This window comes from Peromyscus leucopus, chromosome 8a (assembly GCF_004664715.2).
Source record: "Peromyscus leucopus breed LL Stock chromosome 8a, UCI_PerLeu_2.1, whole genome shotgun sequence".
Taxonomy (NCBI): Eukaryota; Metazoa; Chordata; class Mammalia; order Rodentia; family Cricetidae; genus Peromyscus; species Peromyscus leucopus.
In genome coordinates this window covers 29,933,076-29,959,051 of record NC_051085.1, presented here as the reverse complement: position 1 = coordinate 29,959,051, position 25,976 = coordinate 29,933,076, and the positions used below count along the sequence as shown (strand labels likewise).

At 42.0% G+C, this 25,976-nt stretch overlaps 1 protein-coding gene across 4 annotated transcripts in view; it reads left to right on the top strand.

Annotated features, from left to right (window-relative positions):
- Pcmt1 (protein-L-isoaspartate (D-aspartate) O-methyltransferase) overlaps nucleotides 1-21,155 on the top strand; it is a 32,206-nt gene extending 11,051 nt beyond the window's left edge. Inside the window, exons 2-8 of one of the 4 annotated variants that reach the window (XM_028860954.2) lie at nucleotides 1,817-1,921; nucleotides 3,303-3,334; nucleotides 8,565-8,669; nucleotides 11,734-11,854; nucleotides 12,486-12,571; nucleotides 14,410-14,579; nucleotides 19,325-20,415. In XM_028860954.2, coding sequence (XP_028716787.1) covers nucleotides 1,817-1,921; nucleotides 3,303-3,334; nucleotides 8,565-8,669; nucleotides 11,734-11,854; nucleotides 12,486-12,571; nucleotides 14,410-14,579; nucleotides 19,325-19,337 — 632 coding nt within the window. In that variant the 3' untranslated portion in view covers nucleotides 19,338-20,415. Of the gene's footprint in view, nucleotides 1-1,816; nucleotides 1,922-2,341; nucleotides 2,535-3,302; nucleotides 3,335-8,564; nucleotides 8,670-11,733; nucleotides 11,855-12,485; nucleotides 12,572-14,409; nucleotides 14,627-19,324 lie in introns of those variants that run through there. The other 3 variants (XM_028860962.2, XM_037200485.1, XM_037200484.1) reach the window with 3 other exon arrangements.
- The last annotated feature ends 4,821 nt before the right edge of the window (nucleotides 21,156-25,976 follow it).

The following is a 25,976-nucleotide window of genomic DNA, read 5'->3' as shown; positions in this document are numbered from 1 at the left end:
ATCGAAGTGCTTTGATCTTCCTTATCTTTTTAGAGTAGCCTTGACTGAAGCCAGCTTAGTTTTCCTTTGTCTCTCCTGTGGGGAGGGCTTCAGGCCATCCCCAGGAGCTCTGTGATTGACAGGGTTGTGATAGGTGATGATGTCAGTGGTGGAGGTGGAAAATGGGAGGGAGAAAGAGGTGCTGCTGCATTCATCAGATTTTTCTTCCCTTTCCATTTCCTGCGCTTTGTCACGTCTTGCCCCAAGGCATCCCCTCTTCCGTGTTGAACAGAGCCTGCTTGCTGCCTGCCCGTTCAAGTGGTTTTTTCCTTACACAGCTTTACTGTGGTAAATCCCATGCAGTATAATTTATCCATTTAAATCGTGTCATTCAAGGGTTTTGCTGTGTTTACAGAGATGTCCAACCGCAGCTGTGGTCACATTAACATTTTCATTATCTAGAAAGGCACCTGTCTCACATTCCTAGTTTTCCGACATCCTTAACTTTTAGCAACTATTAATCTATTTTTAATGTGTGGATTTACCGATTTTGGATATTTTATTTAAAATTCATACAATATATAGCAATTTATAACTGACCTCTTCCATAATTTTTTTCAGGTTCATCTGCATTTTATGAATTAGTACTTCATCCTATTTTGTGATTAAGTGATGTTCCATTGCATAGATATACCACATTTTACACAATTCATCCTTTGATGAACATTTGGATTGTTTCTATCTACTTTTTGACTGACTATTCTAAATAGTCCTGTAATTCTGGTGATAATGAACTCAACCCAGCATGCACAAGAAAACATACATGAATCTCCTTGAGGAACAAAGTAAGCTAAATACAAGTCAGACATGGCTACATCAAAACTCTTTGTAAAATCCATAAAGATAGGTTCTATAGATTGACTGAGAAAAACAAGCTTACAGTAAAGGTCTGGAGGAGGGTCAGGTGCTAGAAAAGTCTTTGGCCGCAAAGACAGCGCACAGGTCACTAGACTAGAGAATGCACATCGGCGCCAGTCTTCTGGGTGGATAACAGGTGTAACATTCCTTCCCTTGAAGGATTCCAGGTCCCCTTGGTGCTTATCTGTGAGTATAAGGCCTCTGTGCCTCCCACAGTACTTAGCACTGTACTTCCTTTTGGGGGAATGACTTTGTATTCTCTTTCTGGGAGAGTGATGCTATCGGTCATTTTGGTTTTGTTTCTGCCCTTTCTTGATCTCAGGTTTAGGGTTTTATTGTATTGTCTGTTTTGAACAGCTGTATGACTATCATTAATTTTCCAAAATTGAAAGTTTCACAATTGATGAATAAATGACATTAGTTTGGATAAATAATTAAGCTACTCATGTTGCTTTAACTGAAGTCTCATTTTTTTAAAGTAGCTATTTATAGTCTGGGTAGTGGTGGTGCTTGCCTTTTAATCCCAGCATAATTTCTAACTCAGGACTCTCCTGAACCTCAGCTTTGGATGTCTTGACTGCTGAATGCTCCTGCTTGTGTGACCACAGCTCTCGATTAGTCCTGATTCCTTTCCAGGCTTTCTCATATCATCAAGTGACTGTCCCCTCACCTGTTACCCCACTTCCAGTCCGGTCCAGTCATTGAGTCGGTTCAGTATACGTTACTGAGTGTAACTGAAACCTCCTCGTTTTCTCCGCCATGACTGCTGTCATTGGAGCCAAGTGACCGCTGCCTGCATCGAGGCGGCGGCGACTTCTGGTCTTACCCGTTTCAGTCTGTACTCTGCAGTGCAGCCAGAGTGATTCTGAAATACATCTGATGTCACATCTGCTTCAAATAGCTGTCTCATTCATTTCAGAGAATGGAATCATCAAGACAGATAAAGTATTTGAAGTGATGCTGGCTACAGACCGCTCCCACTATGCAAAATCAAACCCTTACATGGATTCTCCACAGTCAATAGGTAAGCTTGATATTTCTCATTTTCTTCAGGGACTCTGTAATTTTATGAGTAGGAAAAGAGCAGTATACCGATATGACTTAGAACCCCAGTAATTGAAATTTTCTCGCTCAATTTTATAATCCCAACCTACCCTTTGTAACAAAATGCATCTTCTTCTATGTCTTTAAAAATATATTTTGTGAATCAGGAAGTTTGGGGATTTTTTAAGGAAAAACAAAACTTTATAGAAAGAGTTTTAGTTTTAGCTGAGTGCTAAGTTTGAGGATCCTTCTTTTGAACTTGCATATTGGCATTGATTTTTCAAATCAGCATTTAAAGGGAATAAGTAAGTCATTACTGGCTTTTCTGTTTTACTGGCCCCGATGCTTTGGCTTTCCTTTGTCTTTAGAAAGTTCCGTATTTAACTCCTTGTCCTGAAGCAGGTTTTGCTGAGCTGCTGAGCCTTGGCAGTGGGCGCCTTTGAGGCTTAGAAGTGCCTCAGGGTTCTGTGGGCCAGCTGCCATGTCTTCTTTTGAAGCACTGTGACAGTCAGCAAGAAGATCCTGGGGAGCTTCTGAACCCCAAGGCACCTGCTACCACCGCTCAGTGAAGACTGCTTCCGAGGCAGAAGCAGGTAAATAAGTCTTGAGACTCTAACACCGGAAGGAAGAAAGACACGGGCAGAAAACTAGCACCAGACAGTGATTGAGTACTAGACGGCAACAGAGGAGCACACTGAAGTGCTCACTCGTCTCTAGCTGGTCGTCTGACTTTTTAAAGTGTTGTCCGAAGTGTGAGACTAATTTTGTTAAGATTTTGCATGCTTACTATACTGAAACAAGTTTTTCTTTTCGTAAATCTGAAGAAAATAAGTGAAAAATAATCTATCAATTCTCAGTGTATTGAAATCCTTCCTGGTGCAAGCCTGTAATCCCAGCTACTTGGGAGACTAAGGCAGGATGAGGCTGAGCTCAGGGCCTGCCTGGGCTCATTTGGAGATCCTTTCAAAAAGAGAGGAAGAAAGCAGCAGAGGAACCAAGCTGGCACGTGCTTGTAAACTGAGCCCCTGGGAGGTGAAGGCAGGAGGATCAGGTGTCCGAGACTAGTTGGACTAGCCTCGGCTATGTGAGACCTTGTCTCAAACAGTGGTGGTGCTAGCCAGCCATGCAGAAGGCATCTTTAGAAGTAGAGGAGTTGGTTTACTAGATGGGCACATTATCCTTTGATGTGATTGTATTTTATAACTTTACCTTATGTCAATTCTCTCACAAATTTTGCTTAAGATCATAAAAACTGAAAAAGATTGTGAAAAACAATGTGTGGCTGTTACAAAAGGAGCTACATGCATTAAATGGTGTGTTCTCATAGCTGAGTGTGTCAATATTCTCTTCTTGTTTTGTAGGTTTCCAAGCTACAATTAGCGCTCCTCACATGGTGAGTTAACTTTTTTTACTTGATCATATGCAGGTCATGTTTTACTAGAGTGATAAACTTATTATTTTTTTTTCTTTTTTGAGACAATGTCTCATTATGTAGATCAGGCTGGCCTCAAACTCACAGAGAGGTAACTACCTCTGCTTCTGTTTCCCAAGTGCTAGGATTAAAGATGTGCACTATCATGCCTGGCCAAACATCTTATTTCATACTTGGTATTTAGAAGAACTCTTCTTGTTAGAAGCTGCCATTATTAAAGGTTTCAAGATCTGTTGTTAGCACCTGTGACAGAAAAATTGAACATGGCAAAGTTTAGTAAAGGAGAGAGTATTTCCATAATTCAGAGGCTTGCCCTGTGTGATTCTTCCTGGGATGATGTGAACACCATGTCTGTTCTCTGTAGTCAGGCACCAGCAGCAGACCACAAAACAGTTCCAGCCAGAGAGCTTATTGGGGTTCCTTAGAGACTCAGAGGGGCTTGGCGACTCAGAGGCCACTGCGTCACTGCAAGAGCCACCCAGCATGGGTCATAATGCTCAAAAGCCACATGTAGGAGCCCTGCATGGTCTTCAGGCAGTTCTGTGGGAATCTTCACCTGGAATTGTTCACAGACCGTACAGCTTTGAGCAGAGGCAAGCGGTCCATTATTTTTCTGAGCTCCCAGAGCTTTCAGAGCCCTCCTCTCCCGTCCAGTGGGAGTGTTCCTGACTCAGAGGAAGTAGCTACAGCAGCATGCTGTGGGAGTCTCCAGCTTTCACACTTGATTTGGAAAGTCTTTAGGGAAAAGTGATGGACAGCAGATGTTAAGATACATGACTTTAGAAAGACCTGTTTAAGATCTGGTGTTTTTGATCTATTGGAAATTTTCTTGGGTTTTAAATATCATTTTCTTGAATTGGTACTATATTGGATTTTGGTAAAGAAAATAGTAGCTTTCTGATTTTTTTTTAAGTATTTGGGTAGGAAAAGCTCATGTGTAAGCTTACTCCTAAATAAATTCTGTTAATACATATGTATTTATAATGTACTGAAAATACTAGAAGAAAAAAATACTTGTAAAAATTGAATATAAAACATAACAAAAATATAGAAGCCAAATGAACAGAAAATCATGATATATCTTTTTAAAAAATGGTTTTATTATTTCGTTCTCTTGGGTGTATAGAAGGGCATGTGGCGGCGGGGGGGGGGGGAGGACAAGTTTTATAGATCTTATCTCCTCCACCGTATAGGTGTTGGGGATTGAATTCAGGTTGCCAAGTGTGGGCAGCAAGTACCTTTACCTGCTGAGCCATCTTGCCTGCCCTAAATATGTCTTATAATTTAGAAACAGAACTTTTAGAGTTGGATGTGGTGGTACATACCCTTGGGTGGTTGGGGCAGGAGGATTGTGAGTTTGATGCCAGCCTTAGCTACATAGTGACAAGGTATCTTAGCGTTTCTATTGCTGTGAACACCATGACCATGGCAACTCTTATAAGGAAAACATTTAATTGGGGTGGCTCCCTTACAGTTTCAGAGGTTCAGTCCATTATCACCATGGTGGGGAGCATGGCGGCTGGAAGTATGGCAGCGTGCAGGCAGACAAGGTACTGGAGAAGGTGCTGAGAATTCTTTTTTTTTTTTTTCCCCTGGTTTTTTCGAGGCAGGGTTTCTCTGTGTAGTTTTGGAGCCTGTCCTGGATCTGGCTGTGTAGCCCAGGCTGCCCTCAAACTCACAAGAGATCCGCCTGGATCTGCCTCCCGAGTGCTGGGATTAAAGGCGTGTACCACCACTGCCCAGCAGTGCTAAGAATTCTTACGTCTTGATAAGTAGGCAATAGGAAATGGTCTATCTCATTCGGCGTGGCTTGAGCATATCTGAGACCTCAAAGCCTGCCTCCACAGCGACATACTTTCTCCAACAGGACCATAGCTTCTAGTAGTACCACTGCCTTTGGGGGCTGTTTTCTTTCAAACCACCACACAAGGTCATCCTGAGCTCTGTCTGTAGTATGACTAACTCAAAGGGGGGGGGGCGGGTTGTAGAGAAAAATGTTAGAAGCTAAGCTAAAGGGAGAAAAACTGAGAAATATTTACAATATATATGACAACATAGGAAAATTTTCAAAAAATGTGCAAAACAAATACATTTTTATGTGTATCCTTGAAATTAATTAGTAAAAGACCAGTAAGTCCCACAGAAAAGTAGGTAAAGAACAAGACTGATAGTTTATTGAGAAAGAAATGTAGTATTATTGACTAATAAATAAAGAAAAAGTTACCATCTTCATGGAAATTTAGTATATTTCAAATTAATGTTAGTAAAGGGCCATTTTTCATCTGTCAGGTCACTAGAGATCAAAATCTTATTAATATTTCACATTGGAAAGAGGAAGTTGGTAGTCATGTTCTCGTGTGTGTGTGTGTGTGTGTGTGTGTGTGTGTGTGTGTGTGTGATGACAGTAAAATTGCGTTTGGAAGGCTGTATATATATATATATATTTGTCTTAGTTATTTTTTAAAAAATATTTTTATTTTATGTGTATGTGTAAGTGCCTGTGTGTGTATGTATGTGTGCCATGTGTATACCTCGTGCCCATTGAGGTCAGAACTGGACTCTGGGGTGGTTGTAAACCACCATGTGAGGTACTTGGAACTGAACCCAGGTCTCCTGTAAGAGCAGCAAGAATTCACCCTGAGTCATCTCTTTAGCTCCTTAGTTACTGTTCTATTGTCAGGCTGTTTATAAAAGCAAGCATTTAATTTGGGTCTCATGGTTCCAGAGGGTTAGAGTCTATGATTCCTAGTGGGGAGCTTGGCCACAGACATAGGGGTGGTACTGGAGCAGTAACTGAGAGCTTACATCTGAGCCACAAGGATGGGATGAGGAGGAGAGACTTGATGGGTTAACTGGGAATGGCCTGGGCTTCTGAGTCTTCAGAGCCTACCCAGTGACACACCTGCTCCAGCAAGGCCACACCTCCTAATCCTCCCCAGACAGCTCCACCAGCTGGAAGCCATTATCACTCAAACCACCACAGTACTATAAACATAATATGATTTTATCCATTTACTTTTACTCTTAAGAATTTAACATACAGATAATTCTTTTCTTTTTCTTTTTTCTTGAGACAGGGTTTCTCTGTGTTAACAATCCTGGCTGTCCTTGAACTTGCCTTGTAGACCAGACTGGCCTTGAACTCACAGAGATCTTCCCTGCCTCTGCCTCCTAAGTCCTGGGGTTAAAGGCATTTGATATTCCTGAAGGGCCAGATAATTCTTTATAAGGTGTTTTTTTTTTTTTTTTTTTTTTTTTTTTTTGGCAAAGCCTATGGATAGTTCGCTGCATGGTTCTGGGCATGACCCGGGAACACATGTGCTACCTGATGTCCTTGCTTCACTATGGTAGCCACATTGCTGGGTACCTTTAGTTTCACTCTCTCAGTCATGGATAAAATAGCTACTACAAAAGGAAAACTTCCCTCTGAAGACTCCTCTGAGTGAGCCAGAGGAAGTGTTACTAAAAGTATACAGTGGACCTGATTCGGCCCCTAAACCTTTGATGTTTCAAGTGTGACTATGAATTCTTAAGAACAGGCTGTTGCCCCTCCAGCATACCCTGTGACTTGCCTGAAAGAGTCACAGTAGTTCATGAAATTTAATGTTACATATTTGCATAACTATTCTGGAGAGAATGATTTTAACCATTAGAGTCTAGGAGAAATGCAAATCAATAGATGATATCAGGAGTTAATGGGAACAGTCTAGAGACAGGGAATGAAGCAGAATCATAGAAGCCCACGGTTCTCTCATAGCTGTGCCAATACCCTAAGAAGTCGAGAGGAGGGGGTGGGCATTTAGCTCAGTGGTAGAGCGCTTGAGGCCCTGGGTTCGGTCCTCATCTCCGGTTTAAAAAAAAAAAAGTAGTTGAGAGGAGACCATAAGAACAAGGGATAAACAGTGCCAACCATTAAGAGTAAGTGTCTAAGATAAGTTGCTTACAGGCTATTTGGAAAACCTTGTATATCCCCAGAGGAGATGGGCTGGCACAGAGTATAGAACAAATTGATCCAGCTTCGGCTGATGAGTTGATTGTGAGAGCCCCGACCTCACCAGATGTAAATATTAACCACTGGAGACGGAACTGTCTCTCACCCCACATAACGCTGTACCACAAATGCTGCCAGCTGGGCACACTGCTCTACCTGTAGGTGTGCCTAGTTAGAAAACTTTCTCTGTTCCTTACAGCACTGCTTATGCTTCCAACACAGAGCTGTGGACCAAATGGGTAATGGTTACCGGTAGAAAAGTCAGGGATGGAAGGGGGAAGAAGCAAAGAAAAACTGGTAATCATCGTAACCATTTTTAGAAACATAAAGGAACAAATCTGATTGTAAAACTTCATGCAAACCATTGAAATTGTATAAATAAAAATGGCCCAGGCTATCCGGGGCCACTTGTTTGAAACATGTGGACACAGTTTCTTCATTGCGTCAACTTCACACATCCGTCCCACGTCATTGGACCCTTCTGGAAGTAGGCTTCCAGCAACAGGGTCTTCCTATGTATCCCTGGCGGCCTGGCCTGGAACTTCCTATGTAGACCAGGTTGGCTTCTGCCTCCTGAGTGCTGGAATAAAGCGTGCAGCACCACACCCAGCACTTTATACAAGTTTTAGGAAGAGTGTTATTATCTGACATCTATGTTTGATAACATTATTACATTTTTTGTTACAGAAGATTGCAGCTAATTTAAATCTCTTCCATATTGATATTTGTTATAATGCATTCATATATGAATGTAGTCTAAGGTATAAAAAAGAACACCTGTTTGTTATACCTCTTTATTGAATTTTCCTTTAAAATGAAATAAGCGAAACAATATTTGCTTGTTCATACACAGTGAATATTTTTCCAGAAAAATTACAATAAACTGGCAATGTTGATTGCCTTCACGGAATAAAACTGGATGCTTGGGAAGGGGTTGAGGGCTTTTCACTGAAAATCTCCTTTTCAATTTTTTGACTTTGACTTTAATTTATATAGTAGTTATCTAAAATTACAGGAAAACTATAATGTAGGAGGTCTATGCACCAGAACTACCTTAGGTCATCACTGTGGTGTTAGACTGTTCCGTTGTCTGTGTAGGTGATGGTAGCAGAAACTTGGGTAGAAAGTCGCCAGCTCTTCATATGAAGTGCTGTACGGACTCAAGAAGAAATGAGTGTTTGGTTCATTTTCTTTTGGCAGCATGCATACGCACTAGAACTTCTCTTTGACCAGTTGCATGAAGGTGCTAAAGCCCTGGATGTCGGGTCTGGAAGCGGAATCCTCACCGCCTGTTTTGCACGGATGGTAAGAATGTTAACCTCCCTTGTGAGCCTGATAGACATGTAGTATGTGGTTTAGCTATGGTTTCTTCTTACTGGTAGTTTTAAGTTTGTTTGTTTTTGTGCTGTTAATATGGTAATTTTAGCCAGGTGGTGGTGGCACACAGCTTTAGTCCCAGAACCCAGGAAGCAGAGGCAGGCGGATCTCAGAGTTCAGGCCAGCGTGGACTACAGAGTGAGTTCCAGGACAACCAGGACTACACAGAGAAACCTGTCTCAAAAAACAAACAAACAAAAAGATGATAATTTTAATATGTATCATTTAGGATTATAGTTGCAAGTGGCAGAACATTTAAACCCAAAACCATAGAACGCAAAGAGAATTTATTTAGCTTGTCTAATGGAAAAGCATACAGGCTTCCCTGACTTGTTATGTAGCTGGATTTAGAAAGCCAAGCTTTATTTTATTTATTTTGACTTTTTGAGGGACAGGGTCTTTGCATAGTTCTGGCTGTCCTGGAACTCACTAAGTAGACCAGGCTGTCTACTGCCTCTGCCTCCCTAGTGCTGGGATTAAAGGCATGGCCACCATGCCCGGCTAGGGTAGGCTTTATTACTGATTTGCTGTGGGATAGTCTTTCTGTACGCTGTGAATATGTGTTGCTATCATTGGTTAATAAATAATAAGCTACTTTGGCCCATGGCAAGGCAGCTTAGAGGCAGGTGGGAAATCCAAGCAGAGGTACAGGGAGGAGAAAGGCAGGATCGGAGGAGATGCCCAGGGAAGCAAAACATAATGCAACACAGGTAAAGCCACAAAACACGTGGCGATACATCGATTAATAGAAATGGGTTAATTTAAGATGTAAGAGCTAGGCCGGGCGGTGGTGGCGCACGCCTTTAATCTCAGCACTCGGGAGGCAGAGGCAGGCGGATCTTTGTGAGTTGGAGGCCAGCCTGGTCTACAAAGTGAGATTCAGGAAAGACGCAAAGCTACACAGAGAAACCCTATCTCGAAAAACCAAACCAAACCAAACGAACAAAAAAAAGATGTAAGAGCTAGCTAGTAAGAAGCCTGAGCCATAGACCAAACAATTAGTAATTAATATATAAGCCTCTGATCCCGGGCAGGACGAGAAACTTCCCTACACTGACTGATTAGTTTCTCTCTGGCTGTTGAGTGTCTTGACTTCTTTCTGCATGTCAGCTTCATGATTACACAGCCTCTCTGTGATCCCAACATGGCAGCCAGTGACTCAAACTACATTCTGCTGGAAATAGTCTTTAATTAGAAAGTTGTTCTCTAGAGTTGCTGGTTACTGGTTTTAAATGAATATTCACTTTAAAAATATCATCGGGGCCTGACAAGATGGCTCACTGGGTAAAGGCACTTGCTGCCAGTCCCGTGGTAGGGGAGAACAGTCTCCCACAAGTTCTCCTGTGACCTCTCCACATGTGCCATGGCACAAGCCCCCTGCACACAAAATAAGCAAGGAAATGAAAAAAAAAAAAAGGTTTCTGAGTTATCTTTGAAAAATGATTTACCTATGCGTATTCAGTGTTCTGTGCTCTTATCATGTGTTCTTTCTTTTCTCACATCCTCTGTGTGGTATAGGCCCCCATTTCTTCTTATTTTGTAGTTGAGGAATCTGATTGCAGGGTTTGCATGCCTAATGTCAGGCAACTGTGAGTGGTGAAGTTCAGGTAGGACCCAGGAGTTTGTTCAGGCCTGTATTCTGTTAACGATTTTGTACTCAGTAATGATACTTCAGTCCTTTTTATGTATTTATGCATTTCCTTTTTTTGAGACAGGGTCTCACTGTGTAGCCCTGGCCACCCTGGAAATTGCTCTGTAGACCGGGCTGGCTTCTAATTCAGAGACTGACTTGCCTCTGCCTCCTGAGTGCTGGGATAAAAGGCACATACCACCACACTTGGCTTCTGTATTTATATATTTTCATATTTTTCACTAATAGCGGTAGAGTTGGATATAAAAAATCCCACCTCACCATTTTTTTTTTTTTTTTTAATAAGACCTCATAATACAACCCAGGATTGCTTCAAATTCACTGTGTAGTCAGACTGGTCATCTCCTGCCTCAGCCCCCCAAATTATGGGATGATAGGTGACTATCATAGTGCCTGGCTTCTAAAAATTTTTTATATACTATCTGATTTTTTTTAATTTAATTTAATTTATCTTTTGAAGACAAAGTCTAACTGTGTCGTCTTCACTGGCCTCAGACACATAGAGATCTGTAAAACTTAAATCTTAAACTCATGTACCACCATGCCTGGGTCAATATTGGAGTAGTTTCTAAATTATCCTTTTATTAGAGTTCATACAAAGTAAATATTGTTAGTTAAATCCTACCTCAAAGTTCTGGGGAAAAAATACTGGTGTTTGTTTGTTTGTTTGTTTGTTTTTTCAAGACAGGGTTTCACTGTGTAGTCCTGATTGTCTTGGAACTCACTATGTAGACCAGGCTGGCCTCGAATTCACAGAAATCAGCTTGCCTTTGCTTTCCAATTGCTGGGATTAAAGATGTGTGCCACCACCACCTGGCAAAAATCTATTAAGTTTTTTGAGACAGATCTCACCATATAATTGTGGCTGGAACTCACTGTGTAGAATAGGTTGGCCTTGAACTCACTGATCCACCTGCCTCTGCTGCTTAAGTGTAAGGTTGCCATCTACCACACCTGAATAAGTTCTGGATTTAAAAATTAGAAATCTAGGTTGAGTTAATCTCAGCATATCTCTGAGTTTGAGGCCAGCCTGGTACAGAGTGAGTTCCAGGAAAGCCAGGGATGCACAGAAATTAGAAGTCTAAAAAGAATACAATTTTCTTAGTATTACAAAGTTTTGTAATTTATTGTAACTTTATAATTGCTTAAATAAAATTATTCAAAAAGTTGAAAAAGCTGAATATAGTAATTATGAAAAACTGAGGGTTTAGATTAATGACTTAAACTGTTTATTTTTATTTCTCATTGCACAATATGGTTTTAATTAAGGAAACATTTTAAAGGCACTCCAGAAAAGCAAATTTAGCCCTGCAAGCTCTTGAACTACTTTTTGTTTTCCAGGTTGGACAAAATGGGAAAGTCATAGGAATTGATCACATTAAAGAACTAGTAGATGACTCAATAAATAATGTGAAAAAGGACGACCCAATGCTTCTGACCTCGGGGCGAGTACGGCTGGTTGGTGAGTAGGAGAAAACTGAGCGTTTCTTTTTAAGTGGGTTTTCATTTGTAGAAGTATGCAAGCTGAGCAATGCTTACAGCTAGAGTTGTACCCTTCACCTTCGTTGAAATGCAGAGTATAAAAACAGCTTCTTTTTGTCCATTTTAACCAACACACAGCATTGCATTGCTTATGATCGCAACTCCTGCTCATGGTTGGGGTGAATTTGTTTTCATATTTGCCCATTTGGATTTCCCTCTTGTGAGGTAACTGTTCAGACATCCCGTTGTGTGTATTTATCTTTGATGTAGGTGTTCTAGAGGTTAGTCTTTTGTTACTTTCCTACATTTCCCCCCCTTGGTGGTATGCATTTTCATTTTATTGTTACTTACTGTTTTGGTGCTCCTCTTGATCAAACCTTCCCACGGGTTAGGCAGATGCTGTACCACTGAGCTATACCCCAGCCCTTGTGCTGAATAGAAATTCTTAATTTTAGTGTGGTTAGGCTAGCCATTCTTCCCCCAGTGCCCTCTATGTCTTAAGGGTATGTGAAGTCATGCATGTCTCTTCTCCCACTCCATTGTCAGCTTCCTGGGAGAATTCTTCACAAAGCTTGGTTGGACAGGTTTTCAAAGTGTAACTTCTTTTCCAGTGGGTGACGGAAGAATGGGATACGCTGAAGAAGCCCCATACGACGCTATTCATGTAGGAGCTGCAGCCCCGGTTGTGCCTCAGGCAGTGAGTTGGGATTTTAGTTTTTTGTATTTGTGTGTTTTAGTCCTAAAACTTAAAATATTTATGTATCAATGTAGCGATAAGTTTCAGATGAAGTTCAGAATATACTTAGATTTTCATACATTCTTGTTAATACTAAATGTTGATAGTCTATTAGATAGAAAAGAAAATGTCTATGTGAGAGAATTTTGCAAGTAGTCAAGGAGGCATATGATGATGGAACTTGAACTGGGTGTAAGAATCATTGGAGCCTCCAGCTCAGAACTCAGGCTGTCTTCATACAGTCTTAGTTTAATGTGGGTTTGTACAAATTATGATTGTTTGGCTTGGGGACAGGAGGAGTCTGCATATTAAGAGCTCAGTCCGGGCTGGAGAGATGGCTCAGAGATTAAGAGCACTGACTTTTCTTCCAGAGGTCCCGAGTTCAATTCCCAGCAACCACATGGTGGCTCACAACCACCTATAATGAGATCTGGTGCCCTCTTCTGGCCTACAGGGACACATGCAAGCAGAACACTGTATACATAATAAATAAATAAATCTTTAAAAAAAAAAAAGCTCAGTCCTTATTTAGATTTGAAGTAGAAAAGTGATGCTAAGAAGATGTAGAAGACAGGCTTTGGGAGCAAGCCTGGGGGTGGAGGAAGATGTCTCCTATTTTTCATTAGAACTGTTAGAACTCAGGAAAATAAGTCAAGGGCAACTAAAAAAAAATTAAAATGGAAAAAAATAAGATCTGGTGACCAAATTTTAACTGAAAGCAGCCTTTTCTAGGGCAGTACTATCCTATCTAAAGTCAGGTTTCTTTCTTGCTGGTTTTGAATAACATAAAGTCAGGTTTCTTTCTTGCTGGTTTTGAATAACATAAAGTCAGGTTTCTTTCTTGCTGATTTTGAATAACATAAAGTCAGGTTTCTTTCTTGCTGGTTTTGAATAACATAAGGTTATATTATTCAAAGGGTAGCATATGATTTAACCATTTTCAGACCGGAAAGGGTAGTCTGGTTCTGTGTTCATCGGATTATCCTCATCATAATAGCAAAGGAGCCCAGCCCTACCTTCCCACTCTCCTGGTGCCAGGAATCCTAAATGCAGTCACGGCATTTGGATTCCCTTACCATTGTCTCAGTGATGCCCTAGATTCCACGGTAATAGGATAGCAGTTCCTTGTTAATTTTCTGTACTTTTCCCTTCTCTGTCTGCCCTTCCACAACGATCTGGAACACACTACACTGCCATTTAGGATTCTCTGTTGAAGTTAGTTCTGCCCAAACATATTGAGCTCTTAGTTGTACCAGGTGTCTCGGTCAGATGCTCTGAGGACAGAGATAAGTACAGCATAGTCTGTCATCAGATAACTTGTAGCTTAGTAGGGGAGGCTGAGAGATAAATGGGTAAGTGGGAGTTGGTTACTACGTTCAACCAAGAGGGACTGAAAAATATTTTTTTTTTTTTGGATGGGGGGAGGTCCATAAAATTGAAAGAGCAGCATTTAAGTTTGCTGAACTGAGTACTGTGCTGAATCCATGCAATGGAGGGATGCACAGGGCCTCTGTTAGTAATACTAGTAACCTAGAGATGACTCAGATGTGGGTGAGTGTGCAAAGTGTTTTATATGCAAGTACTGTGCCACTTTTGTAAGGGACTTGAGCCACTGTGGGTTTTGTTATGTCGGAGGGATCCTGGAAGCAACCCCTAAGGACACTAAGAAGTGACCACACACAGTGTGTTTCTGCTTCTGCCCGTGGACATGGAACATTGTTTAGAATACTATTGAATGACTGTGGCTGTTTCATTTCTGTAATTTGGTGTGTATGTGGGGGTTTTCTTTTTTCTTCTAGCTAATAGACCAGTTAAAGCCTGGTGGAAGATTGATATTGCCAGTCGGTCCTGCAGGAGGAAACCAAATGTTGGAGCAGTATGATAAACTACAAGACGGCAGTGTCAAAATGAAGCCTCTGATGGGGGTGATATATGTGCCTTTAACAGATAAAGAAAAGCAGTGGTCCAGGTGGAAGTGATTTTCTCTTCTGCTCTTTCTTCTTCCACACATTCAAGGTGAAAGGGTGTGGACTTTAAGACATTAGACTGCAAGGGCTGACTTTGGTGGCTTCCTTCATGCTACTCCATTAAAGCATCAGAAACTCATCACATGAAATGTGTGACAAGTGTTGCATGGTCTGTTTTTCTTTCGGTTTGACTCGTACCTTTAGAAAAGGGAGGGTGAAAAGCTGAGTCATGGTGGCGCATGCCTTTAATCCCAGCACTCAGGAGGCAGAGGCAGGCGATCTCTGTGAGTTTGAGGCTAACCTGGTCTTCAGAGTGGTTCCAGGACAGCCAAGGCTGCCAGAGAAACCCTGTCTCAAAAAAAAAAAAAAAAAAAAAAGATGGGGAGACACTATTTTCCTGCATATTTATAAGTCATGTTTATAGTTGCTATATAGTAGGTATAGAAATAAATGCTTTGATCTGGAAACGAGGCCATCATTTCTTGCCTTGTTCACTCTTAATACTACTGTGACAGGGAGAAAGAAAAATTTGGAGAGGGGGAAGATGTCTGTCCCTGTTTTAAAGATGTCATAGTCCCGGAGAGGACGGTTTGGCTTTTGGGTTGACTTCTTTGGGTCAGATCCTAGATGTGCGCCATGGTTTTAGAACTGCTGTGAGAAGTAAATATGTCAGCATGCTGTAGAGTAGGCCAGACCATTTGAGTTCTTCTGGCTAAGTCTGGGGAGGAGAGGGATTCCAGAGGCTGTCCAGTGAGTTCCCACGTCTCACAGGACCTGCAGCACAGCACTGTTCTCACACTGCATTGCACGGCTCGTTAGAAAGCAACTGCCTGCTTCTGCTCAGCACCGCAGTATCGGATCGCAGTATCAGCTGAATGTTTCCTTTGAAGCTAACATTTCTTCTCCTCCCGGTGGAGAGAAGGAAGGACAGCATGTCGGAGCACTGTGGCTAGATGCTTGAAGCTGGTGCCCAAATAAAGATGGTCTGACAGTATCTTTGCCTTAGACTCTTTTCTAGTTGACAAGCTTCTTATTTCAAGAGGGTTTTTTTTTTTTTTTTTTAAATAAGTGGCAATTGTAAGTACAACAGAACTCTTAATTTTGCTTTCTGTAAAGAGGACCTTTTAATGATTTTTAAAAATTTCTGTGTGTGTGTGTGTGTGTGTGTGTGTGTGTGTGTGTGTGTGTGTGTGTGTGTCACAGCATGGGTGTAGAGCTCTAAGAACAACTTGGAAAAGTCAATTCTCTCCTACTATGTGGGACCCAGGCATTGAGCTCAGATTCTTTTTTTTTTTTTTTTTTTTTTAAGATTTATTGATTTATTATATCTACAGTGTTCTGCCTGCATGTATGATGTCTGCACACCAGAAGAGGGTACCAGATCTCACTACAGATGGTTGTAAGCCACCATGTGGTTGCCGGGAATTGAACTCAGGACCTCTGAAAGAGCAGCCAGTGCTCTTAACCTCTGAGTCCAGATTCTTAGGCCGTGTATACACTAAGTGTCTTTAACTAGTGAGCCATATCACTGACCCTTGAGTGAGAATTTAACTGCAAAAGTTATAATCTAATTCAATTTGCTTAAAAACAGTATTGGGTTTGTGGCTATCCATGAATATGTTAGACTAATTGGGCCAAACCCTTAAAAACAAAAACAAAACAAACTTTCCACCTCCCATACCTATTTAACAATATCCCGCCTTTCTTCTCCATACTGGGATTTGTCTGGCTTGAGGTGGTGCATTGCTTTGTGGATGCTGTCATTAGTCTCTGTGAGTTCTTATGTGTAACTCAGCTGCCCTGTTGTATCTGGAGAACAGTTTCTTTGTAGTCATCCACTGCCTCTGACTCTTATTTTACAGTCTTTCCAAACCATTTATGCAATGATCCCTGAGCTTTGGGGTGGGGGTGTCATATCCCATTTAGGCCTGAGTATTCCACAGTCACTCATTCTCTACATGTTGATTAGTTGTGAGTCCTTGTGTTAATTGTCATCTACTGCAAAAGGAGCTTCTTTGATGAATGAGGTTTGAAAGGTACACTAACCTGTGGGTGTAAGGAGACATCATTAGGCATCTATTTAATGCTGTGTTGTATTAGCAGAGTAACAGTAGTAGATTCTCCCCTAGACCCTATGATGTGTCTGACCGCAGGTTCCTGGCCCTGATGAAGGTACCAAGTCTGGGTTCCCTCTTGAGCAGGGGTCTTCAGTTGAATCAGAAAAGGCTTGGTCACTCCTGTGACGTTCCTGCCACTGTTGGAACGTGGGCATGCCAGGCGGTCATTACTGTCAAGACAGACAATTCCTTCTTTCCTTCCAGTTCTGTAGACAACGTTTTCCAGTGCTGTGAAAGCCAGCCAGTAGGGATGGATCTTCCAATTAATACCAGCTTGAGTTCCCATGGTCTACAGCTCAAGTATGCAGTGCCTTCAGGAACAGGGTCTTCCTGACAGCTTCTGGAAAGTAACTAAAAGCAATGGCCCCAGCCCTCAGCAAGGAACCCTTTTCCCACTTCTTCATAAAGAGAGTCCCTTCCTTCCAATTATGCATACTTTAGAATCCCTGTCCCCGAAACAAAACCAAAAACTCTGCATCTTCCTGGTTCAAATTATTGTGTATTTACAACATTAGAAAGTCTATTAAACTGTTTAAACATGCGTGGATTTGAGTTATTTCCTGGTAGTACATCTTCATTTGTTCTTTTTTTTTTTTTTTTATTGCTTTTGTGTTTGAGTGTTTTGATTACATGTATGTATGTACAACACATGTGTGTCCAATGCCAAGAGGCCAGAAGAGGTCATCAGAGCCTCTGGAACTGGAGTTACAAATGCTTGTGAGTGGCCATGTGTGGGTGCTGAGAACTGAACCTGGGTCCTCTGCAAATGTGGGCTGGACAGATGGCTCAGTGGTTCAGAGCACTGTCTCTTCTTCCAAAGGTCCTGAGTTCAATTCCCAGCAACCACATGGTGGCTCACAACCACTTGCAATTAGATCTGGTGCCCTCTTCTGGCCTGCAAGGACACATGCAGGCAGAACATTGTATACATAATAAATAAATAAACCTTAAAAAAAAAAGAATAGCAAATGCTCTTAATCACTGAGCCATCTCTCTGATCCTCATTCATTCTTAAATTACAATATCTATGATTCAGTATTACTAACATGGAGCTTTAAAACTTTGTTTTCTTGTTTTTTTGAGACAGGGTTTCTCTATGTAGTTTTGGTGCCTGTCCTGGATCTCACTCTGTAGACCAGGCTGGCCTCAAACTCACAGAGATCCACCTGCCTCTGCCTCTCGAGCGCTGGGATTAAAAGCGTGCGCCACCACCGCCCCGGCCTGGCCAAAACTCTTAAAGGAGCCGAATCCCTTTTTTATTGTTGTTCAGCTTTCTCAGGCTCTACATGGAAACATGGCCCACATTGGAATGCCAAAATGTTGTTGGGTTTTCTTCTACTCTTTTGGGGAGCTCGCTACCCAGCTCCCAAATAAATTCACACACAGAGTCTTATTCTTAATTATGAATGCCAGGCTTTAGCTTGGCTTGGTTTTTAGTTAGCTTTTCATAAATTATCCTGTCTGCCTTTTGCCTCTGGGTTTTTCCCATTCTCTCACTTCTGTAAATCTTACTCTTATTCTGTGACTTGATGTGTAGCTGGGTGGCTGGTCCCTGGAGTCTTTCTCCTTCTCTGGCTCCTAGATCTTCACTCCTACATCTCTTCTCTTTTTCCTCCAAGATTTCTCCTATATCTTCTCTCTGCCTGCCTTTCTCTCTCTCTCTCTCCTGCCTTGCTATTGGCTGTTCAGTTCTTTATTAGACCATCAGGTGTTTTAGACAGGCACAGTAACACAGCTTCACAGAGTTAAACAAATGCACCATAAACAAAAGTAACACACCTTCAAATACTATTCTACAACACTTCTGCCCATCACCAGTTACCGTCTCCCTGCTTGCTGCTCACACTTCCTACACATGAGTATGTCGTGCTTTCCTCTGAATCACTTGTGAACTAATTGCAAGATCATACTGAGTGTTTAGTGGTGTTTTTGTCACTTAAGTTACCTTCAGATGAGTCTCTCGGGCTATCTGATGCTCTTCTTCATTTTTCCACACTTGCTGATTTCATTGGGGTAGACTGAAATGGGTCGTTTCCTTTAGACTGCATTTTTATTCCTCCCTCCTCTCACTGGCAGTTGCCGGTCCAGTGCTGCACGTGGCTGAGCGAATGGTTTCTTTGGAGCTGATAAGGCTGCCTTAATGAAATCAGCTGACAGGTAGAAGATGCCTGTAGACAGACAGCTTTTCCCCAGAGGGTTCAGGCTGCAGTTGACCTGGACTGCCAGGGCTAACAGACTCTTCACCCAGTTTTGTGAATAGAACTATTAAAAAAAGAATGTGAACTCTAAATGTGTAAACTGTCATCTTAGAAGAAATAAGTAGATCAGCAAGATGATCCTCGGCAGAAGTCATAATTTTTCTGAATTTTTTGCCTCAAAGGAAGAAGGTTTCCCTTTAGGTTTAAAATCGCTTTGGGCTTTGTGGTTTCCTGCTGTGCTGTGGAGTAGCATGGAAGATGCTTGGGGTGGCTGATGTCCAGTTTTGCCTTGGCTTAGAGTTATATGTGCTTTCGTTTCTCCTATTGTATTGCTTGGAATCTGCATATTTTACTGACTTCAGTGTTGTGTCTAAATTGAGTGCCAATTCACAGCATGTAACTCCTAATTGCATTTTTCTCTTTTCTTTCCAGGGATGAACTGTAAAAGCAACATGAGCTTGACCAGTCTATAACATTGCAGTGGATTGCTCATCTCGGTCCTTAAAGCATTTGAAAACCAACAGCATCACAGCTTGTTTTGGACTTCGTTACACTCTTATTTTCAGCATGAAAATGTGTGGTTTTGTAGGATTTCCTAATTCAGAGAGGCTCAGAGCCAAGGTTGCAGAGAGGACAGCAAAGTATAACTTTGTGTGTTGTTTTAACACGCCCACATTTTACTTTAAAAATATTAAAAGAAAGGGTTCTCCACGTGGAGAGCTTAGTTTGTGAATTAGTTTTGAGGAGTGGCTTTGCTTTTCTTGAACACTTAATTCTGTTCCAATATTAATTTATCAGATTTCTTTTGTGCATCAGATAACACCACCATTCACAAGTGTAGGTTTCTTGGTAGCCAATGTCTGTTAGATGCTACTAAGAAAATAGAGATGAGCTTTCTTTTTAAAGCTTTTGATGTGGTGTCATAGGATAGCATGTTGTAGATACAATCAGCTGCTGTTACCTTAAAACTAGGTGTTTGTAAATACTGAAACTTAAGACGACGGCAGGTGGTGTCCTGTAAACACTCAGCTGTTCAGATTGGACATCTCGGATGTAATTTTCCCCTCTCTAAAAATGATAGGAGGTTGTAGCTCAATATCGTTTTTCTGTTTCTAGTTTGCTGCTGATTCTGTATCTGCGCCTAACACTGTGTGAACTGTGCTAGTCTGCACAGTTTCCGCAGCGCTGCTTTGCCAAATAAACTTAAAAGCAAAAGAAGCGTTGGTGGCGTTTGAATCTACAAGAACAGAGCTCTGCCAGGTCCAGATGCTGCCCACAGCCATGAGGGAAACTGTCTCTTCTGCTGCTGCGTGCTGTGAATCCTAGGAGGTAAATATGCAGAGCATTAGTCCACAGTACATGGCTGCATTTCTTCAGGACAGAGACTGTGCATTCATTGTTTCTCACTGCCTTCCCAGCCCAGGGCTTGCTGTATAGTAGCTCTGTATTAAATGCCCAGTGAGTGAGTGGCTGAATTTAGTATTGGGGAAGAATGTGATTGAGAATAAACATACCAAAACCTATGTTTCATCTGTAAATAGACTCATTAATAACTGTAAAGTGTGTGTCTGTGAAGGCAAAGGCACTTTGAGGATCTTATTTAAATATGGTTTTATATTTTCTAAGAAGACTTTAGTTTTTATGAAGATTCTAGAACTTGAGGGAAGGTTGCAGCTTCTGATGGGTGGGACTAGCATTCCCAGCCAGCAGAGCCTTCCTCCCAAGTGAAAGGCACATGATTCTTAGTGTGTGAGAAACCCTTCCCTACTCTTCAAGTCTTATATCACTAACTTAGAAGTTGTGCAGACATCATCTCACAAGTGTCTTCTTGGCTGAGGTCTCAGTCACAGGAATCTAGCAGTCTGTGGCCCCACAGACTTGAAAATCTTAACCAGCTTCGGATTGCTGCTGGTTGTTGCTTTGGAATCCTGGCAGTGAACTCTGGTGTCCAGGATGCATGGTCATTTGAAGTATGTGTAAAGGTCAAATGTTCTTTCAGGCTTGAAAGCAAATGAATTCTTAAACGTACCCACTAGTCTGGATCCTTGAGAGGGTCACTGCACCTTATTACATGCAGATCTCTACACTAGGTTTTGCAATAGAAAAAGGCATTTCCACCCCAGTAGTTTTCAGACTAGTTGATGAGATAGTTAATAAATAAGCATCATAAATTGCTACCCAATTTGTATAGAAAATGTGCCCAAATGTTGTTCTTGTGCTTTACACTTTTAGGAGACGAAATTTTAGGATACCGGATAAACAGCCAATTTTAATAGAGCATCATTAAGTGGGTAGAGATGGAAATAATGATTTTAATGAAGTCTGAGCCTTTAAAAAGAGTTGAATTTATGTATTTGTATAGGAGAGATAAGAAATGTCTGATATTTAGTATATATAATTTCTGAAGCATTTTATTTTTCCTTAATAGAAATTACGCCTGTATATAACATAAAGGGCAGTGAAGACACTTCAAGAAGTTCTAGGCTAGTGTGATCTTGTGAAATAAATTTTTCCTATAGATTTGATCTTACGAAAAGCCAAACCAGCCTATCAGACTTTGGTGGCAATAAGCTTATGTCAGGGTTCAGTTTCTATTAAGGGTTGCTGCTCTTTCCCAGCCAGGAACTGGACAGAACTACATCTGGGGAAAATTATTCATAACCACTGTCCGTGTGAACACTTAAACCTCATTCCCCTACTAACTGCCATTGGTTTTTGCTTTTTGGTGTGTGTGGGGCCTTGCTGCCAAGCCTGAGGACCTGAGTTTCAACCCCAAGACCCACATGGTAGCATGAGAAAACTGACCCCTGCAGATTGCTCTCTGACCTTCACACACATTGTGGCGGAGGTGGGAGGATCACAAGTCTTCCTCAGCTACACAGCAAGTTGGAGGCCAGCATGGACTCTATGAGACCTGCCTTTGAAAAAGAGAAAAGAAAGTTCCCACTGTGCGTCTCTTTACTAATACACCTTAGAATCCAGTGGAGTCTAAAAGAGTAAGTTTTTAGTAATAACTGTGTAAACTCTTCAAGGGATTCTTAGTTTGTGTGTTTACCACCCAGGAAGTGTAATTCCTTGGAGTTTGTAAGGCCTTTTTTTCTGTAGAAGAAGTAGGCTTTCCTAGTTTCTAGTTTAGTGTTTCACTAAAGGAACTCATGCCAGTGTGGTAACCTAGCACTAATAAGATAGCAAGCATGGGCCATTTTATAAATTGTTCTAGAATTCAACCGGCTAATAACTTATTTTAGGTAAGTGCTAGAATTCTTGCAGCATCTAAGTCATTTCTTACAGCTTACTGTGTTCCTGATGACCTAATAGCTTACTGTGTTCCTGATGACTTAATAGCTTATTGTGTTCCTGATGACCTAATAGCTTAGTGTGTTCTCTAGTGAAGAGCTCTGACTGGAGTTTGGTTGCATCTATGGATTTCTCCTGCCCTTTTTCAGAAAGATGGCAGTATTTTGTCCTTAGTGTACTTAAAGGCTGTCAGTAAAAGGATCCGCTTAAAAGGGGACTGGCCCAAGGAAGCCTGTGACTGTGCATTGTAATATAATAAAATGGAAATGAAGCCTAATAATCTGTTCATCTTGAATTATTTTAATCTCCTTTTTACAGGAGTTGGTGGCTCCCCATCCCCACCAGCCCAGGGTCTTCATCTTTCTAACTGGTATTGTGCTTGCATCAGTATTGTGGGGAAGGAAACAGAATGATTGATAGATTGACAGTACTCACAGGGTGGTGCTGAACGGGGTTGCTGAACCTTGGGAGCCTCTGGTATCCACTGTTCTAATACCGACAAGGATGCGCATGACACACGTGGCAATGGTCAAAAGGCTGGGTGACAGCAGTGCGAAGGACAGTTGTGAGCGGCTTGAGGCACCCCACACATTTGGCTCTGTCTTCCAAAACAAGCTTCCAGAAGCTGGGCTTTCTCTTTCCTCCTTTTATCTCCCCCCCCCCCCCCCCCCCCCCCGTCACTATTGATTTAGGCATTTTCCCCATTCTCATTCTTTTACAAGGATTTTTTCCTAAAAGCTGTGTAGGGATGGAGAGAGCTCGGTTGGTAAGGGCAGCATGAAGCCACAGCTTTGCTCCATGGCACAGCGCATTATGATCTTGGCTCTAGTGAACAGCTGGGGCTGGGCAACAGAGTTGAGGAAAGCAGCCAGGAACTAAAGGGAGGTTTTATGGGAAGTCTGACTATGCAGCCTGGCAAAATAAAAGCTGGAGACATCATGGCCTCAGATTGGGTCATTTATCGTGCTGATTTATTCTCCGCACAGACCTCTGTGTGGCAGCACGTTAGAGAGAGCAGTCTAGTTTTATCAGTAGAACTAGTTAAGAACACCACCCTTTATTTAGAATTTGAGGTTTTTCAGTCACATAAAACCATGACAGTGTAAATAAACACTTTAAGAAGCTTTTTATTCGTTTTTTGTTTTTGGAGACAAGGTTTCTCTGTAAAAGCTCTGGCTGTCCTAGAACTCTTTGTAGACCAGGCTGACCCAGAACTCACAGGGATACCCCCTGCCCCTGCCTAAGTGCTGGGATTACAGGTGTGTGCCACCACCACCCAGCTCTTTAAGAAACTTTCATACCCAAGTTTTTCCTAGGCTGTTTCATGTATTTGTGTGGTGATATTGTGTTCCCCAATATATTGCACCCTAATAAACTTATCTGGGGTCAGAGAACAGAACAGCCACTAGATAGACATAGAGGCCAGAAAATGGTGGCCCACACACATGCCTTTAATCCTATCACTTGGGAGGCAGAGATCAATCCGGATCTCTGTGAGTTCAGTGTCACACTAGAAACAGCCAGACATGGTGACACATGCCTTTAATCCCAGGAAATGATGTCAGGAAGCAGAAGGGTATAAAAGTCAAGAAAACCAGGAACTAGAGCCTGGTTAAGCTTTTAGGCTTTTGAGCAGCACAGTTCAGCTGAGATTCATTTGGATGATGACTCAGAGGCATCCAGTCCGAGGAAACAGGATCAGCTGAGGAATTGGCAAGGTGAGGTGGCTGTGGCTTGTTCTGCTTCTCTGATCTTCCAGCATTCACCCCAATACCTGGCTCCAGGTTTGTTTTATTAATAAGACTAGTTAAGATTCATCTACATCTGGCGCCCAACGTTCATGGTACAAATTCACAAAAAAGCCTCTTGCCTGTGGCTTTGTGGGCCCCAGCTCAGGCCTGAGCTACACTCGGCCTGTTGTGCTGGCACATTGGTTGGATTTACTGAAGGAGGCAGAGGCAGTAGGATCCCGAGTTCGAGGCCAGCCTAGGAGGCTTGCTAAGGAGAAGCTTCAGACGGGGCTTTTTTTTTTTTTTGCCACAAACAGTGGTGGGACCATGGAGGCAGCGGCTGCTGCTCCGAGTTGCTGGCTCCTTCTCATCATCTTGGTGATTGCGGTGATGCTGCTACCTGGGATGAAGGGTTTACTGCTGCTGGTTCAGAGAAGATTTGCCAGGACCACTGTGTTCCAAAAAACCATCAGCAAAGGTCAGTTTGGAAAAGTTTGTCAAGGCAAATGGTGGGGAGAAATTACTGTGAAGATATTCTCTTCTAGGGAAGAACATTCGTGGTTCCAAGAGACAGACATTTATCAGACTGTGATTGCTCCAAACCACAGAGGAGGCACACACACACAAAAAAAATAAATAAATAAATAAATAATAATAAAATAAAATTCTGCAAGGAACAATGACCACGCCTAACAGCAACTTTGAAATTTTCAAAAAGATGCCGGGTGGTGGTGGCGCACACCTTTAATCCCAGCACTCGGGGAGGCAGAGGCAGGCGGATCTCAGTGAGTTTGAGGCCAGCCTGGGCTACAGAGTGAGTTCCAGGAAAGGTGCAAAGCTACACAGAGAAACCCTGTCTCAAAAAAACCAAAAAAGAAAAAGAAATTTTCAAAAAGATGACAGGATCCCACAATGACGATTCCACATGGACTATGGTAAAGCCAATAAGCTGATTAACACCAGGGAAAGATACATATTTGTTTTCATATTAAAATTTGATTTGTTTTGTTGTTTTATTTGTTCATACACAGGGTCTCACTGTGTCATTTTGGGTAGCCTGGATCTTCCTGCCTCTGCTTCCCGAGTGTTGGATTAATGGAGTACATACACCATAACACCTGACTTAAAATTTGTTGAGAAATTTCATAAATTTAGGAATAACCGTAAAAGTGTCTTTAAGCTGAGTGATGTAATATGGAATATGATTTGAGAATTAAGGCCGCAACCATGTATGGACCTTGATGTCCCGATGTCACAGGAGGCCATTCTGACTTCAGTCCGTTTCTGAGACACTAGCTTTGGGTCTAACTTTATTTCTCTCATCAGTGGTTTCCTGCTTAGCCTAGGACTCTAACAACGTTTAGCCACTAAAGCCGCTGTAACCCTGCCTCCTTTAGCTAACAGTACTAACTCACACAGGGTAAGAACTAGGAGAACAAAGCCACGAGGCAAGAAGTTTGAAGCACTGGCTTGAAAGGCCAGCTTCATGGGGTCATTTGTGGTATATGGCTAGAGCGGTTCCTTGTTAGGAATTCTCATTGAGGTTAAGAAACAAAACAAAAAACTACAAAACTTGGGGTCCAAAAAGCATGATCTGAGTAGTTGTGCTAGGAAGTGGTGTAACCTAAACAGAAATGAGACGTCGTCATCAAGTGTTCGAGGGTGGTCAGTTACAGCCACCCCAGGTCACAGAAGCTCAGGGTCAATGCTTATGTTAAGAGCATCCCTGGGATGATTCTGAAGGAGTACATGAAGGACTCAGTCTGTGGCGTTCAGATGAGGAATCCAGTCAAAGCCACCAGCAGGGTCTCTGCCCAGGATAGCCAACTTGAGGGGCCAAGAGAATTAGGAACCTTGGTTTGCAATGAGGGAAAATGCAGAAAAGAGCAAAATCAGCAAGCGAAAGGTGTTGGTGTGACAGAGAGTAATGGCGCCACACAAGTTCTCAGCCATTACAAGGAAAAGATGGGGAAAAGCTCCCCCTGAAGACGCCATGTTTGGGACATGAATGGCATCAAACATCAAAGTTGCTTATGGGAGGTGGGGAGTACCTGCTG